Here is a 17,443-nt window from a genome sequence, read left to right on the forward strand (position 1 = left end):
TCCTCGTGCGCCGCTGCCCGCCGCGGAGAGCCCGTGCGTTAGGGCCTGAAGGTAAAGTAGCTCCTGCTGGCGTCCTCAGGATGAAAAGGGAAATTTCTCCGTGATTCGGTACAGAAAGATTCTTAAAATATGTCACTAGGCAAGAAAAATTCAAGCCAGTGCTGCCGTAGTCTGGCAGCAATTAATTATCCAAAAAAATTTCAATGCTTTATTCAGGGCTGCTACTCAGAGCTGTCTAGGAGGCTGTTGGCTTTTCACAACTTCTTCATAAATAAGTTTTTTTTTTGTTTTTCTTTTTTTTTTCTTTCAGGGAACAATTAATTTGCCATGCAAAAACGGTTTGTCAAAGCTTAGCATAAAGGTGATCCTGTGGAAGAGCACGGTTTCAGTGTAATTATCCCAGTAATGCACGCCAGCAAGTTCTGTTGGCCCTCTAATTAGGCTTGCAGAGAAATTTTGAGATGTTTTTTTTAAATACTGGAGACTGTAACTGTAAGGCTCTCCTACAATGAGAGATTTAAGAAAAAAATCTAGGGGATTGACAGTTTCACTGACTGAATTAATTTGCGGAAGTCACTTAAATGACTATTTTTCAATTTTTACATTACCTATTGAATTTTTAATGTAAAGAATATCTCACCAGAGGATGTATGCTTAGGCTAATTAGCGTTTTCCTGCTTGGAATTTTCAAAGCCACAAAGAAATGCGTTGCCCTCATCCCAGTCCTGCAAGCACGTGCATACCCTTGCGTACTTTCTTTTAAAGGCAATTTAATAGTAGTGATGCAGCTTGGTTCAAGTGTAAAAAAAAAATAAAATAATAAATTTTAATTCCTCTCCTGCTCTACAAAGTAGTCCTATGCTCATGAAAATCAGCATATTTTTACATGCTGTGGCAAAGGCACTATAAATGCACTATATCCTTCAGGAGTGAGATTGAGGTGATCCGCAAATTAATTTTAGGTGTTGGATTTTGCTACTGGAATCATTCTGGGTCACTGATTTGGTGCAGTGAGCTCGCAGTTCAAGTTCCTTTATTATACACACAGGGAAATGAAGCCAGATATGAATAAATGTGAATAAATGTATGAGAGGGTATTATAGCTGAATCTCTCTCTCAGACTACTTTTGTGTCAGGAGTTAAGCTAGGTTAGAAAATACCAGCTGGATTACCAAATCTTCATGCCAGGAGAAATTCCTGGAAAAAAAGCACAATGCTGATAATACCAATTTGTTGTCATGCCAAGGAGCCACAGATGACTCTGAGGTATCTTGTAAGAGATAAAGTAAGGAGAAGAGGGCTTCGGTTTGGCTTGGTTTCTTGTTTTGATGTTGCTGGGGAGGGAGGTGTTACTGCAAGTAAATGAACCTGAATTTTGTTTGGATTTGGCTTTGAGATATTTCCTTGTGAAAAAAGGCAGTAGGTGGTCCTGTCCTGCCACGCTGTGGTTCGCTTCGGGAACCTGGGAGCCTCGCACGGGTTATTTTAAACGAGACCCCAGAAAAATGCCAGTTTTGGCATTCAGCTGCAGCTCCTTTGGAAATGAAGCTATGAAAAGGGGTGTTTTGTTATCCCCAAGTGACGCTGCGATCTCGGTTTGCAACAGAGGCAGTGCAGGCTTTGTGAAGTGCTCGTGGCGAGATTAACTTCTGGATCTGTGCGCGTTGCTTCTCTGGTAATCTCGTTTCCGTTATGCATAACATTTTAAGGCTTAATTGTCAATCTCGGGCAAATCTGCAGAGATGAGTGCTGATACGCATCAAGTGAAAATACGTTACAAAAATAACACGTAGAAAAAGGAAATGGGTTTATCACCAAAAAAAAATATATCTTTTTTTCTCTCTCAGTTCCTCAATTGAGAGCCAAAGACAAGAGGGGACTATTTTAGTTTTATGTTTAGCTCAGATTAAAAAGAATATATTTTTTTTTAGTCTTTACATAAATTTAAATTAAATATAAATGCCTTTTTTTTAAAATCGGGATGTTGAAGTAAATTCAGGACTTCTGAGATGCAAAGACTTCAGGCCAAATGATCCTTCTGTGTGGTTTTTGAGCACAAACTGAGGTTTCTGGACCCGTTGCAGTGAACAGGTTGTGCCCAAAAGGAAGTCTGTCCCCTCCTGTGATTATCTGCAGGGTTTTCAGCTAAAATCCATCCAGTTCTAGTTCGAAGTGACTTGTCTCCGTGTGTACAGGACTTTGTAACCTGCTCTGCTGCAGCATCCCACGGGACTGCTGACTGCTCAGAGCAGTGAACCTGGTTATTTTGGCAGGGATTTCATGGCACACCCAGCCAGCTTTGTCCCTGATGCTGTCCCAGAGGCACGTGCCTGATCCTGGGCAGGGCTGTCCCTCGCTCAGCTTGTGGCCAGGAGTAATTTTCAGAAATTCAGGATATTGTCAGCACGTTTATTTTTCCCCTGTCCAAAGGAATAGTCGTATCCAGTTAGAATGTGTTTTTCCTAATGACACTTTAAAATACCCAGTGCCAAATGCTGTTTTTGTGTTTAATACTTAATAATTCAGTGCTACAGTAAGCAGGCTACTTTCTGATCAGCACCCAGAGCTATCCCTCACTTTGAACACGGTGACTTTACTGTCAGCACTGGGAAAGAGGGAGGGAGATGCTCGGGTTTTTAACAGATGTTTCAATTACGTTAAAATTTATGTTTCAGCGTAATTGAAATGTATGCTTCCAATTATGTCGAAATTTATCTTTCGATTTCAAGATGTTTCAATTACGTAGTGTCTGTTTTGTATGTTTTTATCCGGCTCTTCTAGCCCCAATTCTGCCCCGTTTTCTGCCTTCTGCAGCAGCGCTCAGCTTCTGGCTCCTGGAAACCACCCTGCCCTCAGTTCAAAACGAGTGATCTGCACTGAGCTTGTTCAATGGCTTTGACCAGCTGCTTTTGAAAAAGCTTACACGTAGGTTAAAAAAAATAAAAAATACAATGACTTTGCTTGATACGGTTGAAGAATGAGACGCGGAGACCAGCTCAGAGCGAGGAAAGCCTGAGGTGGGAGAGCATCAGAGGAGCGCTGAGGCTTTGAGCACAGCCGGGGCTGGGGAAACACAAAGGTTGAGCGAGTGCTCGGCAGCAGTAGGTGCTGGGGGGTAAAATCACTCAATTTGTCCTCTTTCCGAATATCTGCAGCTCAGCTGGGTGTGCCGTGTGAAGAGCGAGCGCGGGGTTATGTGGAAGCCGGCGGTGAGAGCAGATTATCCTGTACGTGGGGCAGGAGCCAGGAGCTGGCCTCGCTGTCGATTCCCACATGCTCAGAGCAGAGCTGTGCCTGTTTTCGGCTCATCAGCTGCATTTTGCTGAAACAGCCTCCTGCTGAGCCGGGGTCCAGGCAGCCTCGCGCTGAGGGCAAGTGACAGAGAATAAGGCAGCGGAGCCATCGATGTGCAGGCTGTTAAAATCCTACCAGGCAGCTGATTTAAAATAAAAGGAATCTTTTTTTTTTTCTTTTTTTTTTTTTTGAGGCACGTTTAACCGGCGAAACCTTTCGCAGAGGCAATTGTGAAGATAAAAAGAATAAATGAGTTGAAAAAAGGATTAGACACAGGCGATCCGTGCCCAGAGGCTCCGATAGCTGCTGGTCTGCACGGAGCAGCTTGCTCGGGATGACCCTAAATCATGGGCTGCAGGAACTTAGGACAAGATGGATCGTTCCCTATTTTTATGCTGTTCCTGTGCTGCTGGGCACTGCCAGTGGGAGGGCACTGGAAAGGTGAACTTTTGGGCTGTCCCAGCGTGGTGTCCCTAAATGAAGCTTCACTCTGATCTGGGAGCATCCACAAGGGCCTGCTACGTGGCCCCTGCTCCCTGCTTTTATTTTTATATATTATATTTATGCGTGTGTATGTCTAATACATATATACACCTACATACATGTACATACTACATGTGTCTGTGTGTACATATATGAAATTCTGGCATTCTCGCTGTACCATTCCCTCTAAGAGAGGTGCAGGTGAACATTTGGGGCCAATTTCTTGCCTTCCAACAAGGCAAAAGCAGCCAGAGGCAGAGCTCACCTTTAATCAGGCATTCCCGTGCTCCTCAAAGTAGGCAGTTCTGCTCGTTGTGTAGTTTTGTTTGGATCTTTAAGCGATTCCTCCTACCCCACACAGCATTTTGCAGCTTACAGCTTCCCCTGGCAGTGTGATGGCTCCATATGCCTGCAGTCCTCAGAGGTAAAATACAGCACGCCTGGGAGAGCAGACGTTTGTGACGAACCACTTTTCAGCCAGCAAAGTAGTTCAGAGGCAGGCTTAGGAGTGGATTCGGCTGCTTTTTTGGGATGCGGGGTGCACTCACAGTGCTCCTGCTCTCTGCTTCTTGGCAGCTGTGGGCTCAGGACAGAGACACCATTAAATTAACACGGCATTAACACCAGTCTGATCGTAACACCAGTCTGATCGTGCGTTGCTCTGCAGAGAACTGATGCTTGGGGTGATGTTGGGTTTGATTATTTTTTTTTTAAGATTTTCCTCGTGTTGTAGCAGCTGAATTTGCGTCCACGCAGTGCTGGTCCACGCATCCCGTGCTTTGCTGGGCACGGTGCAGCTCCCCCTTGTTACGATCCCTGGGTGTAGCTTCACAGCCCTGTGGGTGAGAATTTCACAGAGGGAACTACTGCCTCTGGCAGGCCGGCAGAAAACCTCACGTTTCAGTCTGATCGGTGAAACTTTCCGGCGTGTTTCCTGGCAGCTTGGAACTCTTGTCTCATCGAGGTTATTTTAAGTTAGTTTGCCAAAACTCTACCAACTTGGTAAAGTGGTTGCGCCCCAGGTTTGAAAAGAAGAAAAAAAGGGAAAAAAAGAAAACCGGAGGGATTGGGAGTTCCTCTCAAAACTGCTGGTTTGATCAAAAGGCCTCCTCGGAAGGGTTTCCTGCTGTATCAAAGTATTGGAGTTGAGTTAATTGTGATGGGCTGAAATTCAGCGGTGAAGATCCGTGGGGATCTTGGTTCTTGGCGTTGTGCCTCGCAGAGACGGAGCGTGCCTGTCCTTAAAACCCCCGCTCCGTCCTCATTGGCATTACATTTTCTGATCGTTCTCCTTTCCTAGGTCCACAGCAAGGACAAAAAATACGTCTGCAAAGTGTGCAACCGGGTCTTCATGTCTGCAGCCAGCGTGGGGATCAAGCACGGCTCTCGCCGCCACGGGGTTTGCGCCGATTGCTCGGGACGGGGCATCGCGGGGCATCACCTGGACCACAACGGTGGAGAAGGCTCCCCGGACGAGCTGTACCCCGGCGAGGGGCAGTACATGGAAGACCCAGATGACATCAAAGTGGAGGGAGACGAGGAGATGGGAGACGACGACGACATCAAGTGGAAAGACGACGTAGGCATGGCGCAAGACGACGTGATTTTAGATGACGACAAAGACGTCGACTCTCCGCAGGAGCAGGAGAACTCTGGGGAGAACGACAAGGATTTTACCTGGATTTCTTAGGGATTTTATTATTATTATTATTATTTTTTTTTCATTTCGTTCTGTTGTTTGTAGGGGGCGGGAGGGCGGGGGAGGAAAGGAGTATGTTGGAAAAAACTAAGTAGCCTTGTTGTCGTCCATGTGTGCAAAATACTTTCTGTGTTTTCTAAACGAGCCCTTCTCTGTTCCACTCAGATACTGTCTGAGCCGTGTCGCTTCCAGGGACACGACCGAATTCACCTTCCCCCTTCTCCCTTCGGGAAGAAACCCGACCCAGAGCGAGCCGGGCTCCTGCGAGTGACTTACGGTGTCCGCGGGGAGGAACGGGCGACTCGCAGGCTGCGTAAAGCTTCTTCCCCCTGTACCTCTCCCTCCCCGAGCCCAACACCGGGGAGATCTTGTATCCGAAGCAGGTTTTTTTTTTGGTGGTGGTTGTTTAATTTTTTAACACCTTTTCTGCGTGACGAAATCCCTGCGGTGCTGGAATGGCGAACTAACGTGGAACCAAATCGCTGGGCGTGTTTTTGAGGGCTTTCCCTAATGATGCGGGCCTTTTTTTTTTTTTGCAAAGTTGTGTAAAGAGTTTTTATTGTTTTTTTTTTTTTTTTTTTTACGGAGCCAAATAGATCAAAAGGCAAGTCAGATTTTGCAGCCTTACGAGTTCTCGTCATACAAGTAGATTCGTAGCTTCCAAAACAGAATCACCATCAGAAAAGATCATGGCATTTTCTTGGACCCACTGGCACCTTACCCGTGTCCCGTCTTCCAGCCTTGCTGACCGCATTCCCCCAAACGAGTGCTGGTGTTTCCACAGAACTCTTTTTTCCTATAAAGGCCACGGGTAATTGTCTCCCTGTCATCGTCTCCCACGGATATTTCCACTTTTCTCCCTTTGCTCAGCTGCCTTTTTCATAAATATATGCAAACTGTAGTTTAAAAAAAAAAAACAAAAAACACAAAACCGAGGCATTTAGCAAAGTGCAGGACGGACTGTGAAATATTGGAAGCCAAGGTGAGGAAATCCTAGGGCAGGGGAAATCCTGCTGCTCCTGCGGGGCCGGGGTTGCTCCTGGGTGCGTTGCTTTTCCTTGCCAAGCTGCAAACTCGGATTCATCCTTGGTAGGGATCAAATTCAGGAAGGAAACCTTCAGTTTCAGCTGCACTGGTTTGATGTAAATTTGCAAATAGATGCAAATTTGATGTAAATTTGCAAATTTTTTTTTAAAAACGAGAACCAGGTTTCTCTCCTAGCACGTCTCCTAAAAAAGGTTTTGTGGGTCTGCTCCAGGTAGTTGGATTCTCCTTGTCCATATCGGCCACTGTTGCCTTCTTCCAACTACACGGAAACGACGACAAAGTGCATTGGAAGTGTCTTGTTCCTGCGAGAAAGCTTCTTTGACCTTTCACCTCTTTGCTTCTGGTGCTTTTTTTAACAAAAAAAAAGAAAAGAAAAAAAAAAAAAAGCTGAAGACCTCACTGTTTCCTTGCCGTGGAGCAATTTTATACAATGTCTGTGATGACGGGATCTTGAAACCTGCCACAAAAAGACAAACCTGTTGCCAGAAAGCCAAATGACTAAAAGGTGCTATTTTATTTTATATTTTTTTTTCCAGTGGTGGGAAAGGCGATCTCTGTGGGGAGGGAAGGAGCTGTCGCAGGTGGTGTTTCCTTAATGAAATGGTTCCCCCCAGCCAAGAAAACAAGAGTTTCTTGTCCAATAAACCCCAGGAAAGCAAAGGATCTTTCAGGATTTGAGCTGCTGAGCACCAGGGCTTGTTTTTGGGGAGCGTGGCCAGGCGGGATCCTTGCTCCTGGCCCTGCAGGAGCTGCTTCTCCCTCGTCCCCATGGCACGAGCCACATCCAGGGGTCGTGGGTTTTATTTTTGAGTCCCTTTCTCTGCAGCCGTCTCCGGTTCCCCGCAGAAGCTCTCCGCCTTCTCTCTGCCTTTTTTTCCCCCCTTTGAGCCTCCAGCACCTCCTGGCTGCCGGCTTTGGGTGCTCGGTGGCTCCTTTCTCCCCGAGCCACCTCCTGGCCCCAGGTCCAGCATCGGGCTCGGGGTGGGGGGGGGATCCCCATCGCTGCTGCTGCTGTAATCCTTAGGATCGGGGGGGTGAAGCGGACCCTGTCGCTTTGAGCCGGGACGGGCAGCCCTCTGCAACCCTCTCCTGGAAATATTGAAAGCAGAAAGCGCTGGGGGGGCGTCGAAAACGTTTTTATTGACCTTGTACAAACCTGGGTTTTTTGCATTTTAGCTTCTTGTCAAGCCCCCGTTGCTGTATTTAAAAGACGTGAACAGAACCGGTATTTTACGATTGGATTTTATGATTTTGTATGCTTTTATTTTTTTTTTTTTTTTCCCTAAATACAAAACCAATCAGCGGTTGGCTGTTGGGGGGGGGGGTCCCGGGGGCGTTGCCTTGCACGGGCTCTGTATTTATTGTACCTGTAAATGTGGAGGGGTGGGCTGGGGGCGGCCGACGGCCTCGCAGCCCTCACTTGTTACGTGTAGACAAATACATACAGTACTTCAAAGATACCTGTAGCTTTGCTTTTTATACCGAAGAGCTCTTTTCTTTTATTTTTTTAACCCAAACCGTTCAACCCCCGTTGTTTCTGTCACATTCCATCTTGCTCATCTCTTCCGATTCCAGAGTAAGAATTTCGCTCCCCTGCCCCTGGGGGGGAGCCACGAGCACTCCCCCCGGGTTTTCCTTCTCCTCCCGCTCCCTGGCACTTCGGTGGCTCCGTCTCCGTGATCGCTTACGGGGTGCGGAGCTTGACTTCGCTTGGCATTGGGAAATATTTCCAATATTTCCTTTTTTTCTTTTTTTTTTCCCCCCTTCCTTTCCATTTTTCTTTTTATTTTTTAACGGCGGACAGTAAGCCACGCGGCTTGCCGAAACCTTTCCTAGTAGTGCCACTTTTGAAGCTCTTTGAGCTGAGAATGCAAAAAAATAAAATAAAAAAAAAAAAGAGGAAAAAAAAAAAAAGGAAAATCCACAGAAAAGCTAACTTGTTATAATGTTACCATTATAATATAGCACATGCTTCTATATTACTAACGTACACTATATATACCAAATAAAAGCGTTCTAATATGTGATGTATATTTTTTAAGTGCTTTGTTTCGCTGGAGGTGTGCAGACGTGGAAACGCAGGTCCTGGAGAACTGCTCCTGACTCTTCCGTGCTCCGGAGGGCTCTTCTTGAGGCTCGGTAGTTAAAAAAAAAAAAAAAGGGCACTTGGGTTTTTTTTTAATGCTGAAACTTTATACGACGCCACCGGTTGCTGCCAGCAGCCGGTGCCGGGGGGCTTGGGATTTTGGGGGGGTGATGGGGGGATGACGGCTGCAGCCCCCAGCCCCGTGGGGCCGTGCTCTGTGCCCGGACACTGCCTATGCAAACTCGGTGCAAAACGCTCGCCCTGCCCGTCCTGCCCACCTAGGGTGGCCTCCGGGCTTCCTTTTTTTTTAATTTTTTAATTTTTCCCTTTTTTTTAAATTTTTTTCTAACTGTATAGATGTCTGTGTGTGTCCATGTGTGTATATCCAGCACGATATACGCACATCCAGGTCTAGTTTCCAGAAATAGCTCCCTTAGAGATGAAAAATCAATCCACGTAGTCCACTGACGATTTTTTTTTAAGTATTCATACCTGTAAACGTTGCTCCCTGAATTTCTTTATATTATTATTTTTTATAAAAGCGTGCCAGGAATTGGAAAAGGATTTCAAAAAGTGCTTTGAGAGCTTCTCGTGCAGGACAGCGCCCGGGGTGTGAAAGCATCCGTGCGCTGTCCTCGCCTTAAGGCAAATTCCCTTCTTGGCATCTCCCATCAATTTATTTCATAAAAAAAAATCCTCAAAAAAAAATCATAAATTGTCTCTTTTTGCATAGGTTTGTCCCTTGTGGACGCGTTAAGGTCACCCTCAGACCTCTCAGCTCGGGACGGTTCGGTGGGGAGGTGACAAGGTGGGGGTGGCTAAGGAAGGATCCCAAAGTGACCGTTTCTTTTGTGTTTTTTTAACCAAAAATCAGTGTTTTGGACTACAAAAGGAATATTTTTCGTACGAAGGGAAGCCCGCTCTAGCGTTAGGTCCCGTTTTTCTTTTGTACCTCGACGTATGCCTTTAACTCTCTGCTTTTCCAAAGCGAAAGCTGCATCGGTTCGGCGTTTTGTACGGATGGGGGGGGAATTCAAAGGACTTCTGGCAGCCCCTGCAGCCCCTCTCCCCCCGCCGCTTCCCGTTTTGCACATCGCCCTTTAGGAAAGAAACTCCATGAAAAAAAAAAAAAGAAAAAAAAATGCAAAAACTGGAATTTTTTGCAATATCCTGAAAGATAATCTTCTTTTAGCTCATTCTGTGACATGTGCGACTCCTAAGAAAGCCATACTTAACGGTTCTTTTTATTCTTAGTTCCTATAATTTTGAATTTCTGCCTTTTTGTTTTTTTTTTTTAGTCCTGCATAGTAAGAGTGCTGTGTGTATGCTTTCATATATATTTATTTTTCAACGTGCTTTAAACCTGTCTGCAAAAAAGCTAAACAAACAAAACAAAACGAAAAAAAATGGACAGCGTTTGAAGATTGTCGATTATTTTTTTTTGCTGGGAATATTCTATATTATACTGACTTTATATTAATTATTATAAAACCTGTGTTTGTATTGAAGATGTGTTTAATATTTCGGGGGAGGCGAGGAGATTTTCGGAACCAGAAGGCAGGGGGAGAAGATGGCTGTGTTGTACTGATTTCCTGTAAATGTAGTTCAGGTCACTATGCCCTTATTTTCTAGTTGATCTCACAGTTTCTTGTCTGCCTGGGCACGCCGGAGGTGGTGCCTCTTGATGATAATTACTTTGTGATGGGATTTAGCTTAGACATACTTGCAAAAATCAATCAGTTTCAATAAATTGGGAAATTGCTGCTAAATTTTCGGTCTCACTCTTGTTTCTGTCTTTTTTCTTTTTTTTTAACCCTCCCTCCTGCCCCCAGCTGTGCCGTCAGGGTGCTGCTGCCTTTCCCACCCCGGGCCCCTACAAACCCCTGTGGCTCAGCCCCCTCCCCGCACCAATTTCTTCACTTTTGGGGCTTTTATTGAAATGAAAACGCTGCCTCAGGCCCCGCTCCTGGTTCTCAGGAGGCCAGGGACAGATCTGTGCAGCCCCCCCGGTGCTGGGGATGTTGCAGGATTGGGGTGAGGGCTGCACCAAGACCCCCTCCTCACCCCCCCCCTTATATCACTTTGCGACAGCAGAAGCCCAAAAAAAGCAGGTAAATGAAAACATTAAAAAAGAATAATAATAAAAAAAAAAGAATCCAAATCTTTTTTTATTTTTTTCTGGATCTGACACATCCCAGCTCGGCGCCGCAGCCGCAGCCGGACACTGAGCGAGGGCTGAGCCTGGCACGGGCCCGTCCCAGCCCACGGGGCCAAAGCAGCCGGACCCCCTGCTGGGGGGGGGCACCCTGCAATGGGGACCCCCCCTACAAACAAGGGGGAGCAGCCCTGGAGCAGGACGGGATGGGGGAAAAGAGGGGTGAAGGCCATAAAGCCCTGTACAGCCCCGGGGGCAGGACCCGGGGAGGGAGTAGTTTAAAAAATAGGACTTTTTATATATTTTATTTAAAAAATAAAAACACACAAAGGAGAAAAAAAAAAAAAAAAAAAAAGAAAAAAAAAAAAAAAGAAACGTCTTTGTGCAGTTTGGCTTAGTGCAAATGGGCGCGTTCCTGCAGGCACTTCCCGGAGCACGGCCCCCGGCGGGAGCGGCTGCTCCCCAGTTACAAAAAAAAAATCGAGAGAAAATACGATACAAAGAGTAAAAACCCCCCGGGGAAGGGGGGCACCCACATCCACCTCGGGCACCCCAGGGTGCCCAGCCTGCCCCAGCTCAGGGACACGCGGGTGGGGGGCAGGAACAGGCACCCCGGTGAGGCCCCCCCCCGGCCCCAGGCACAGCTTATTTGAGCAGCGGGCAGCCCCCTGCCCTACAGGGGGGGGCTCCACGGGACCCCAACCCCATATGGGGGTGGGAGAAGCTGGCTGCCCCCCCCAGCCAGCCCCCACCGCTGTGCCAGCAAAGGGGGGGGGGGGACAGAGAAAGATTTAGCTTATTTTCAAAGGAAAAAAGAGGGAAAAGCTCTGTGGTGGTGATGGGGGCGGGGGGGCTGTGTGCATAAAGCTTTTTTTTTTTTTGGGGTGGGGGGAGCGCTGGCGGGTCAGGGTCAGGCCCTGGTGCACATGGCCCCCCCCATGCCCCATGGGGCCCCCCCCATGGCCGCGGCAGCGCGGGGCCATTCCCTGAGTCCGGCGGAGGGCCCCGGGGTTTGAGGGAGGGGGGGAGACAAAAAAGGGGGGGGCGCAAAGGCACCTCAAGTGCAAAATGTGCAAGAAGAAAGGGGGGGGGACAGGTAAAAAGAGGGGGGGGGCTCAGTCGAGGAAGCGCTGGCAGGCCTTCTTCCAGCGGCAGGCCGTGCACCACATCTCGCGGTTCTCCATGCCGTACACCTTGCGGCACTTCTTGGCCTCCCCCCGCGGCTTCCTGAGGGAAAAAGAACGAGGGGGGGGGTCACGAAGATGTCCCGTGGGTGGGGTGGGGTGGGATGGGTGACGGGGGGGGGTCCACGATGGCGGCACCGACTCACCTGGGGACAGCGGGCGGCTTGGGCAGCAGCGGGGTGGGCACCGCCGGCGTCAGCGCCACCGGGGTGGGGGGCACCGGAGGCCTCTTGTCCCCCCCCGGGAGCCGCGGGGGGGCCGGGCAGCCCTGTGGGGAGATAACGGGGGCACCCCCTAAGTTGAAAAGAGCACCCATGGGTGCAGCAGGGTGGGCACGGGGCTAGGCCTCACCTGGTACGCGTGGTCGGTGTGGACGTGGCACAGGCCGCCGGGGGGGGTGGGCACAAGGGGGGCTTCGGGGGGGGGGCAGCGGTAATTCGGGGCTGGGCAGCGCCTCAGTGCCCGGGAAGGAGGGGGGGACGGAGGAGGTGGGAGAAACGGGGGTGAGGCTGGAGAGCCCGTCCGTCAGCGAGTCCACGTCCACGTCCAGCTCCGTGTAGTAGAAGTCCTCCTCGCCGTCGCTCTGCTCGAGGTCGGCTTTGCGGCTGGGGGGACGGCGGGGGGGGGGATTAATACCCCCCAAAAAAAATAAAAATAAAGGGGTTGGGGGCTGCGGGGTGAGGGGAGCCCCCCCGCGCTTACCCAAGGTGCACGGTTCGGATGTGCTTCTGCATCCCTGAGGAGCTGCTGAGGACTTTGCCGCAGCTCTTCCACAAGCACTTGAACATCACCTTGGTGGAGGGCTGCGGGGAACAAGGGGGCAGCCCCCACCCCAAATTCAGCCCCACCGTCGTTCCCATCCCCACCGCCACCCCGAATTTCATCCCACCACCCTCTCCAGCCCCAAACTCACCGCTATCCCCAACCCTAAGCCCACCACCTCCAACCCCAAGCCCCCCAAATTCTCCAGCCCCAAGCCCACCACCGTCCCCAGCCCCAATCCCAAAACCAGCCCCACCATCATTCCCATCCCCACCGCCACCCCAAATTTCATCCCACCACCCTCTCCCGCCCCAAACTCACCGCTATCCCCAACCCCAAGGCCACCACCTCCAACCCCAAGCCCCCCAAATTCTCCAGCCCCATCCCCGCCCCCATCCCCGTCCCAATCCCAATCCCAATCCCAATCCCACCTTCCTCTTCCGCGGGATGGGCTCCCCGAAAACGAAGTGGGTGCCGTCGGGCTCGTCGGGACCCTCGTCCGGCGGTGGGGCGGGCAGGAAGGCACCGGGAACGTGGCCGGAGAGTGGGGGCGAGGGGGTGGAGGGGGTGGAGCGGTCGCTGGGGGGGTCCCAACTCCAGTCCCCGCTGGTGTTGCTGCTGCTGCTGCAGCTGGAGGACATGGGGGGCGCCTCCAGCCAGGGCTCGCCACCGGGATCTGCCCCAAAAGATGAGGAAGAGGAGGGGGAGGTGCCACCACGCTGCACGCCCAGGGATATTGGGGGGGGGGGGGTAACGGGGGCACGGGGTCCCCAAAATTTCTGCTCTTACCTGGGGCGGGGGGTGCCGGGGGGTGGCCCAGCACCAGGGGGCTGGTGGAGAGGCTGGTGAGCACCGCCGCTGCCATCACCTCGTCGATGCCCGCCTTGCCCAGGGGCTTTCTGCCAACGAGAGCAAACGGGGGCTGCAATCAGCACGGTTGGGCCCCCCCCTCATCTCTCCCCGTGCCCCCCCCATCTCCCACCCGGGGTGTCGGGGTGAGCCCACCCCCCTTTGACGAGGTGGCACCGGGAGCCGGGGGGGGGAACCGGCACCTGCATCCTGCTGAGTAAACGTGGGTTTAGCTCAGCCGGGGCCGAACGATTTCCTGAAGTGGAAAAAAAAAAAAATTAAAAAAAAAAATAGAAAAATTAGAAAAAAATAATAAAAAAATAAAATAAAAAAAAAAAAAACAAACCGCGAGCGGGAGGTCAGGAGCCCGCAGGAGCCATTTTGCAACCGCGTCCCAAAGCTGCGGCCCCGCAGGAAGGAGCGGGACGGCCCCGGGGGGGTTGGGGGGGGCTGAATTTTGGGTGGGGGGGGGCTCCTGGATGGACACCCGGACGGACACCCGGACGGACATAGCGCCCTGCCGTGCCCCCCAGCTCCCTCGAAAACCGAATCGGCGCGCGCTGAGCCAGCCCAGATTTTTATTTATTTTATTTTTTTTCCCCTTTTCCCTCAAATTTGTGCCCGAGAGCGGGACCGGGGGGGGGGGGGGGAGCCCCGGTGCCAAGAAGCTGCCCCCCCCACCGGCTCCGCTTTCAACCCTGGGCACGGGGCCACCGCTGGAGCTCCGGGACCCCCGTGGCAGGCAGGGAACCCCCCCCCCGGGGGGGGGGGTCCATGGGAGTGTGGTGCCCCCCCATCATGTTCCTACCTGGGGGGGGGAAAGGGGATGCAGGCGGCGTGCAGCGCCAGGCACCGCTCCAGCCCCGCGTCCAGCACCCGCAGCATCGCCTCCTGCTCGGGGGGGGCCAGCCCCAGGGGCTCCCCCAGGCGCCGCAGCCAGCCCCGAGCCCCCCCCCGGCGGGGCAGCGGACCCTATGGGGAGATAAAAGGGGGGGGGGGACGTTAGGTATATGGGGAGGGGGGGGGTGGATTCTGGGTTGATCCCTGCGGGGAGATGATCCCTATTGGGGGGGGGGTAAGGAGGGGTATGGGGGGGATAAGAGGGGTGTGTGGGGGATTTTGGGGGGATAAGGGGGTCTGGGGGGGGTGAGGGGGGTGTGTGGGGGATTTTGGGGGTTTGGGGGGGATAAGGGGGGTGTGGGGGGGGTGAGGGGGGCTTAGGGGGTGCGGGATCCCGCTGGTGTGCCCCGAGTGGATCCCAAATAGACCCCAAATAAATCCCAAATAGACCCCCCCCCATAACTGGGATCTATTGGGGACCCCCCCCGAGCCCCGCAACATCCCCAGACCCCCCCCCAAAAAAAAACACCACGGGGCTGCTCCCGCCGCCCCCCCCCCCCCCTCCACCTACCTCCCCCCGGTGGATCCCAATGGGGGGGGGGGACACCGGGGGTGTGGGGGGGGACACCGGGGGTGTGTGGGGGGGGGCGTGTCCGCCGGGCCGGCCGCCAGCGGCTCCCTCCCGGGGGGGCGGGGCCCAGCGGCAGCGCGCGCTTCCCGGGGGCGGCACCGGCGAGAGCGGGACAGGGCGGGGGGGGGGGGCACCGGGAGGGTCCCAGCGGTTACCGGAGGGTCCCCGGGGGGGGGGGAGGGAAGGGGTGGGGGGGTACCGGGAGGGGGGTCCGCTCCCCCCCCCCCCCCTCCCCTCCCACCACCCCCCCCCGGCGCCATCTTAGCGGCGGGGAAAGTTTGGGGAGGGCGCGGCGGGGCCGCTGTCAGCACCGGCACCGGGCACGGCCCCCCCCAAACCCCCCCAACCCCCCCTTACCCCCCCCCACCGGCACCGGCACCGCCGCTCCCGGTACCTGCGGGGCCCCGTCGGGCTCGGGAGGGGGGAGGCGGCGGCGAGCGCGGCGGCGGCGGGCGGCGGAGGAGGAGGCGCTGGGAGGCGGCAGCAGCAGGGAGCAGGCGGCGGGGGGGGGGCGGGGGGGGCGCTGCGGCTCCATGCGGGGCGGCCGCGGCCGGGGGGCCCGGCGGGGAGCGCTCCGCCGCGCGGCCCGGTACCGGCGGAGGCCACGCCCCCCCCCGGCCCCGCCGCCTCTCGCCATTGGCTACGACGCACCGGGATGGAACGCGGCCGCCGCCTCCTCGGCTTCTGATTGGCTGAGGCGCGCTGCCACTTGGCCCCCCCCACTTTCCCCCAGCCACGCCCCTCAGCCCCGGCCCCGCCGCCGCCATCTTCTCGCCGCCCCGCCCCGGCCCCGCCGCCGCCGCCACCACCCCGCCCCCGTGCCCCGAAAGTTGAAGGAATGGCCCCAAAAGTACCGCTCCCCCCCCCCACCTCAAATAAAGCGTTTCCCCCCCACACACACCGAGCTACACCCAAATTGTGCCGTCCCCAAAGCACGGGGCGATCCCAAGGGGTTGCCGCCCCCTCCCGCGCAAAGTGTCCCGTAACGTGAAGTGGTCCCCAAAAAGTTGTGCCCCCCCCCCAAAAAAAATAATAAAGCTTCTGCAAACTCTGAGGGAAGCCTGCAGAGTCCCCTAAAGGCCAAAGGGGGCCCAAGAGTTGTAGCCCGCCACCCAAAGTCGGGGGGCTCCCCATAAGCTATAGTGTTCCCCCAAAATTTATGCCCCCCCCAAAAAATTTATGGGGTTTCCACGAAGTTAACCCCCCCCCAGACCCCCAAAAAAGTCCCTTCATAGCCTTAGGGCTCCCCCATTAGCTATAGGGTTCCCCATAATTTACAGGGCTCCCCTAAAGCTATGGCACCCCACACAGTGTCTGACCAAATTTATGGGACCCCCCCCCAAATTACTCACCCCACAGTTACAGGGGATCCCCCAAATTTGTGGGGTTCCCCAATATCCTGGTAGCCCCCTCAGAAAAGTGATAAGGTTCCCCAAAAGTTATGGGGGGTGGGTGCTGGGCTCCCCTGGGAGTTACGGTGCCCCCCTTTGGGGGAGACCCCACCAAAAAGCCCCCGGCCCCACAGGGTCCTGGGGTACCCCAAAACCCACGGGGCCGCGGGCAGGTGCCGCTGTGGGGCTGTTTGATTTTCCACCCCACAGCCTGAAGGCCGGGACAGAGTCCGTGCGGTCACCCCCGGGTGGCCCCCGCCTGTCCCTCCCCCCAAATTCCTTATCTGTCCCCCCCCCCCCAGTAGCCCCCAGTCCCCAGCCCCACTATCCCGTTGCACCCACGGGACCCCACACCACAGATGGGGGCTGAGGAGCACCCGGGGGGGCTCAGGGCATCCCCAGCCTGCGGGACCAGCCCGACCCCACAGCCCTCGTTAGCACTCGGGAGTTAACGACCAAGCACCCTGGGTTATGAGTTATTAGGGTTTATGAGTTATTAGGGTTTATGGCAGTGGGAGCGGGGTGGGGGCTCCCATCGGCCGCCCCCCCGGCCTGGTTTAATGGTTAACGCCGCTGACCCCAAATGGCACAACGCCCGGCAGCACCGCGGGCACCGCTCCTGGCACACCGGGCTCAGCCCCCTCCGCACGCCGCGGCACCCCCCTGCCATGGGGTGTGCGGCTGTGGGGGATATGGGGGTGTATAGGGGTGTATGGGGTGTGGGGGTGTATGGGATGTAGGGTGTATGGGGTGTATGGGGGTGTATTGGATATGGGGGTGTATGGACACAGGGTATATGGGATGTGGGGGTATATGGGATGTATGGAGTATGGGGGTGTATTGGATGTGGGGGGGTGTATGGACACAGGGTGTATGGGATGTGGGGTGTATGGGGTATGAGGGTGTATGGGATATCGGGATGTATGGGCACAGACTGTATGAGATATGGGGCTCTATGGGATATGGGGCTCTATGGGAAATAGGGCTGTATGGACTATGGGGCTGTATGGGAAACAGGGCTG

General features: G+C 53.5%; 2 protein-coding genes across 7 annotated transcripts in view; one reads left to right on the top strand and one right to left on the bottom strand.

Moving 5' to 3' along the window:
- Positions 1-8,550, top strand: part of ZBTB46 (zinc finger and BTB domain containing 46) — a 55,560-nt gene extending 47,010 nt beyond the window's left edge. For 5 of the 6 annotated variants that reach the window (XM_072026697.1, XM_072026700.1, XM_021277826.4 and 2 more), the window contains one exon: positions 5,078-8,550. In XM_072026697.1, the coding sequence (XP_071882798.1) occupies positions 5,078-5,467 (390 nt within the window). In that variant the 3' untranslated portion in view covers positions 5,468-8,550. The remainder of the gene's footprint in view (positions 1-5,077) is intronic. The other variant, XR_011804596.1, reaches the window with a different exon arrangement.
- A 3,194-nt stretch (positions 8,551-11,744) lies between these two features.
- SLC2A4RG (SLC2A4 regulator) lies at positions 11,745-15,777 on the bottom strand. The gene is given in 9 exon segments (XM_038166442.2): positions 11,745-11,991; positions 12,095-12,216; positions 12,300-12,344; positions 12,346-12,553; positions 12,651-12,751; positions 13,142-13,386; positions 13,500-13,609; positions 14,368-14,531; positions 15,425-15,777. Coding segments are annotated over 9 exon segments (1,350 nt in total). The 5' UTR covers positions 15,668-15,777; the 3' UTR covers positions 11,745-11,879.
- Between the last annotated feature and the right edge of the window lie 1,666 nt (positions 15,778-17,443).

This window comes from Anas platyrhynchos, chromosome 21 (assembly GCF_047663525.1).
Source record: "Anas platyrhynchos isolate ZD024472 breed Pekin duck chromosome 21, IASCAAS_PekinDuck_T2T, whole genome shotgun sequence".
Taxonomy (NCBI): Eukaryota; Metazoa; Chordata; class Aves; order Anseriformes; family Anatidae; genus Anas; species Anas platyrhynchos.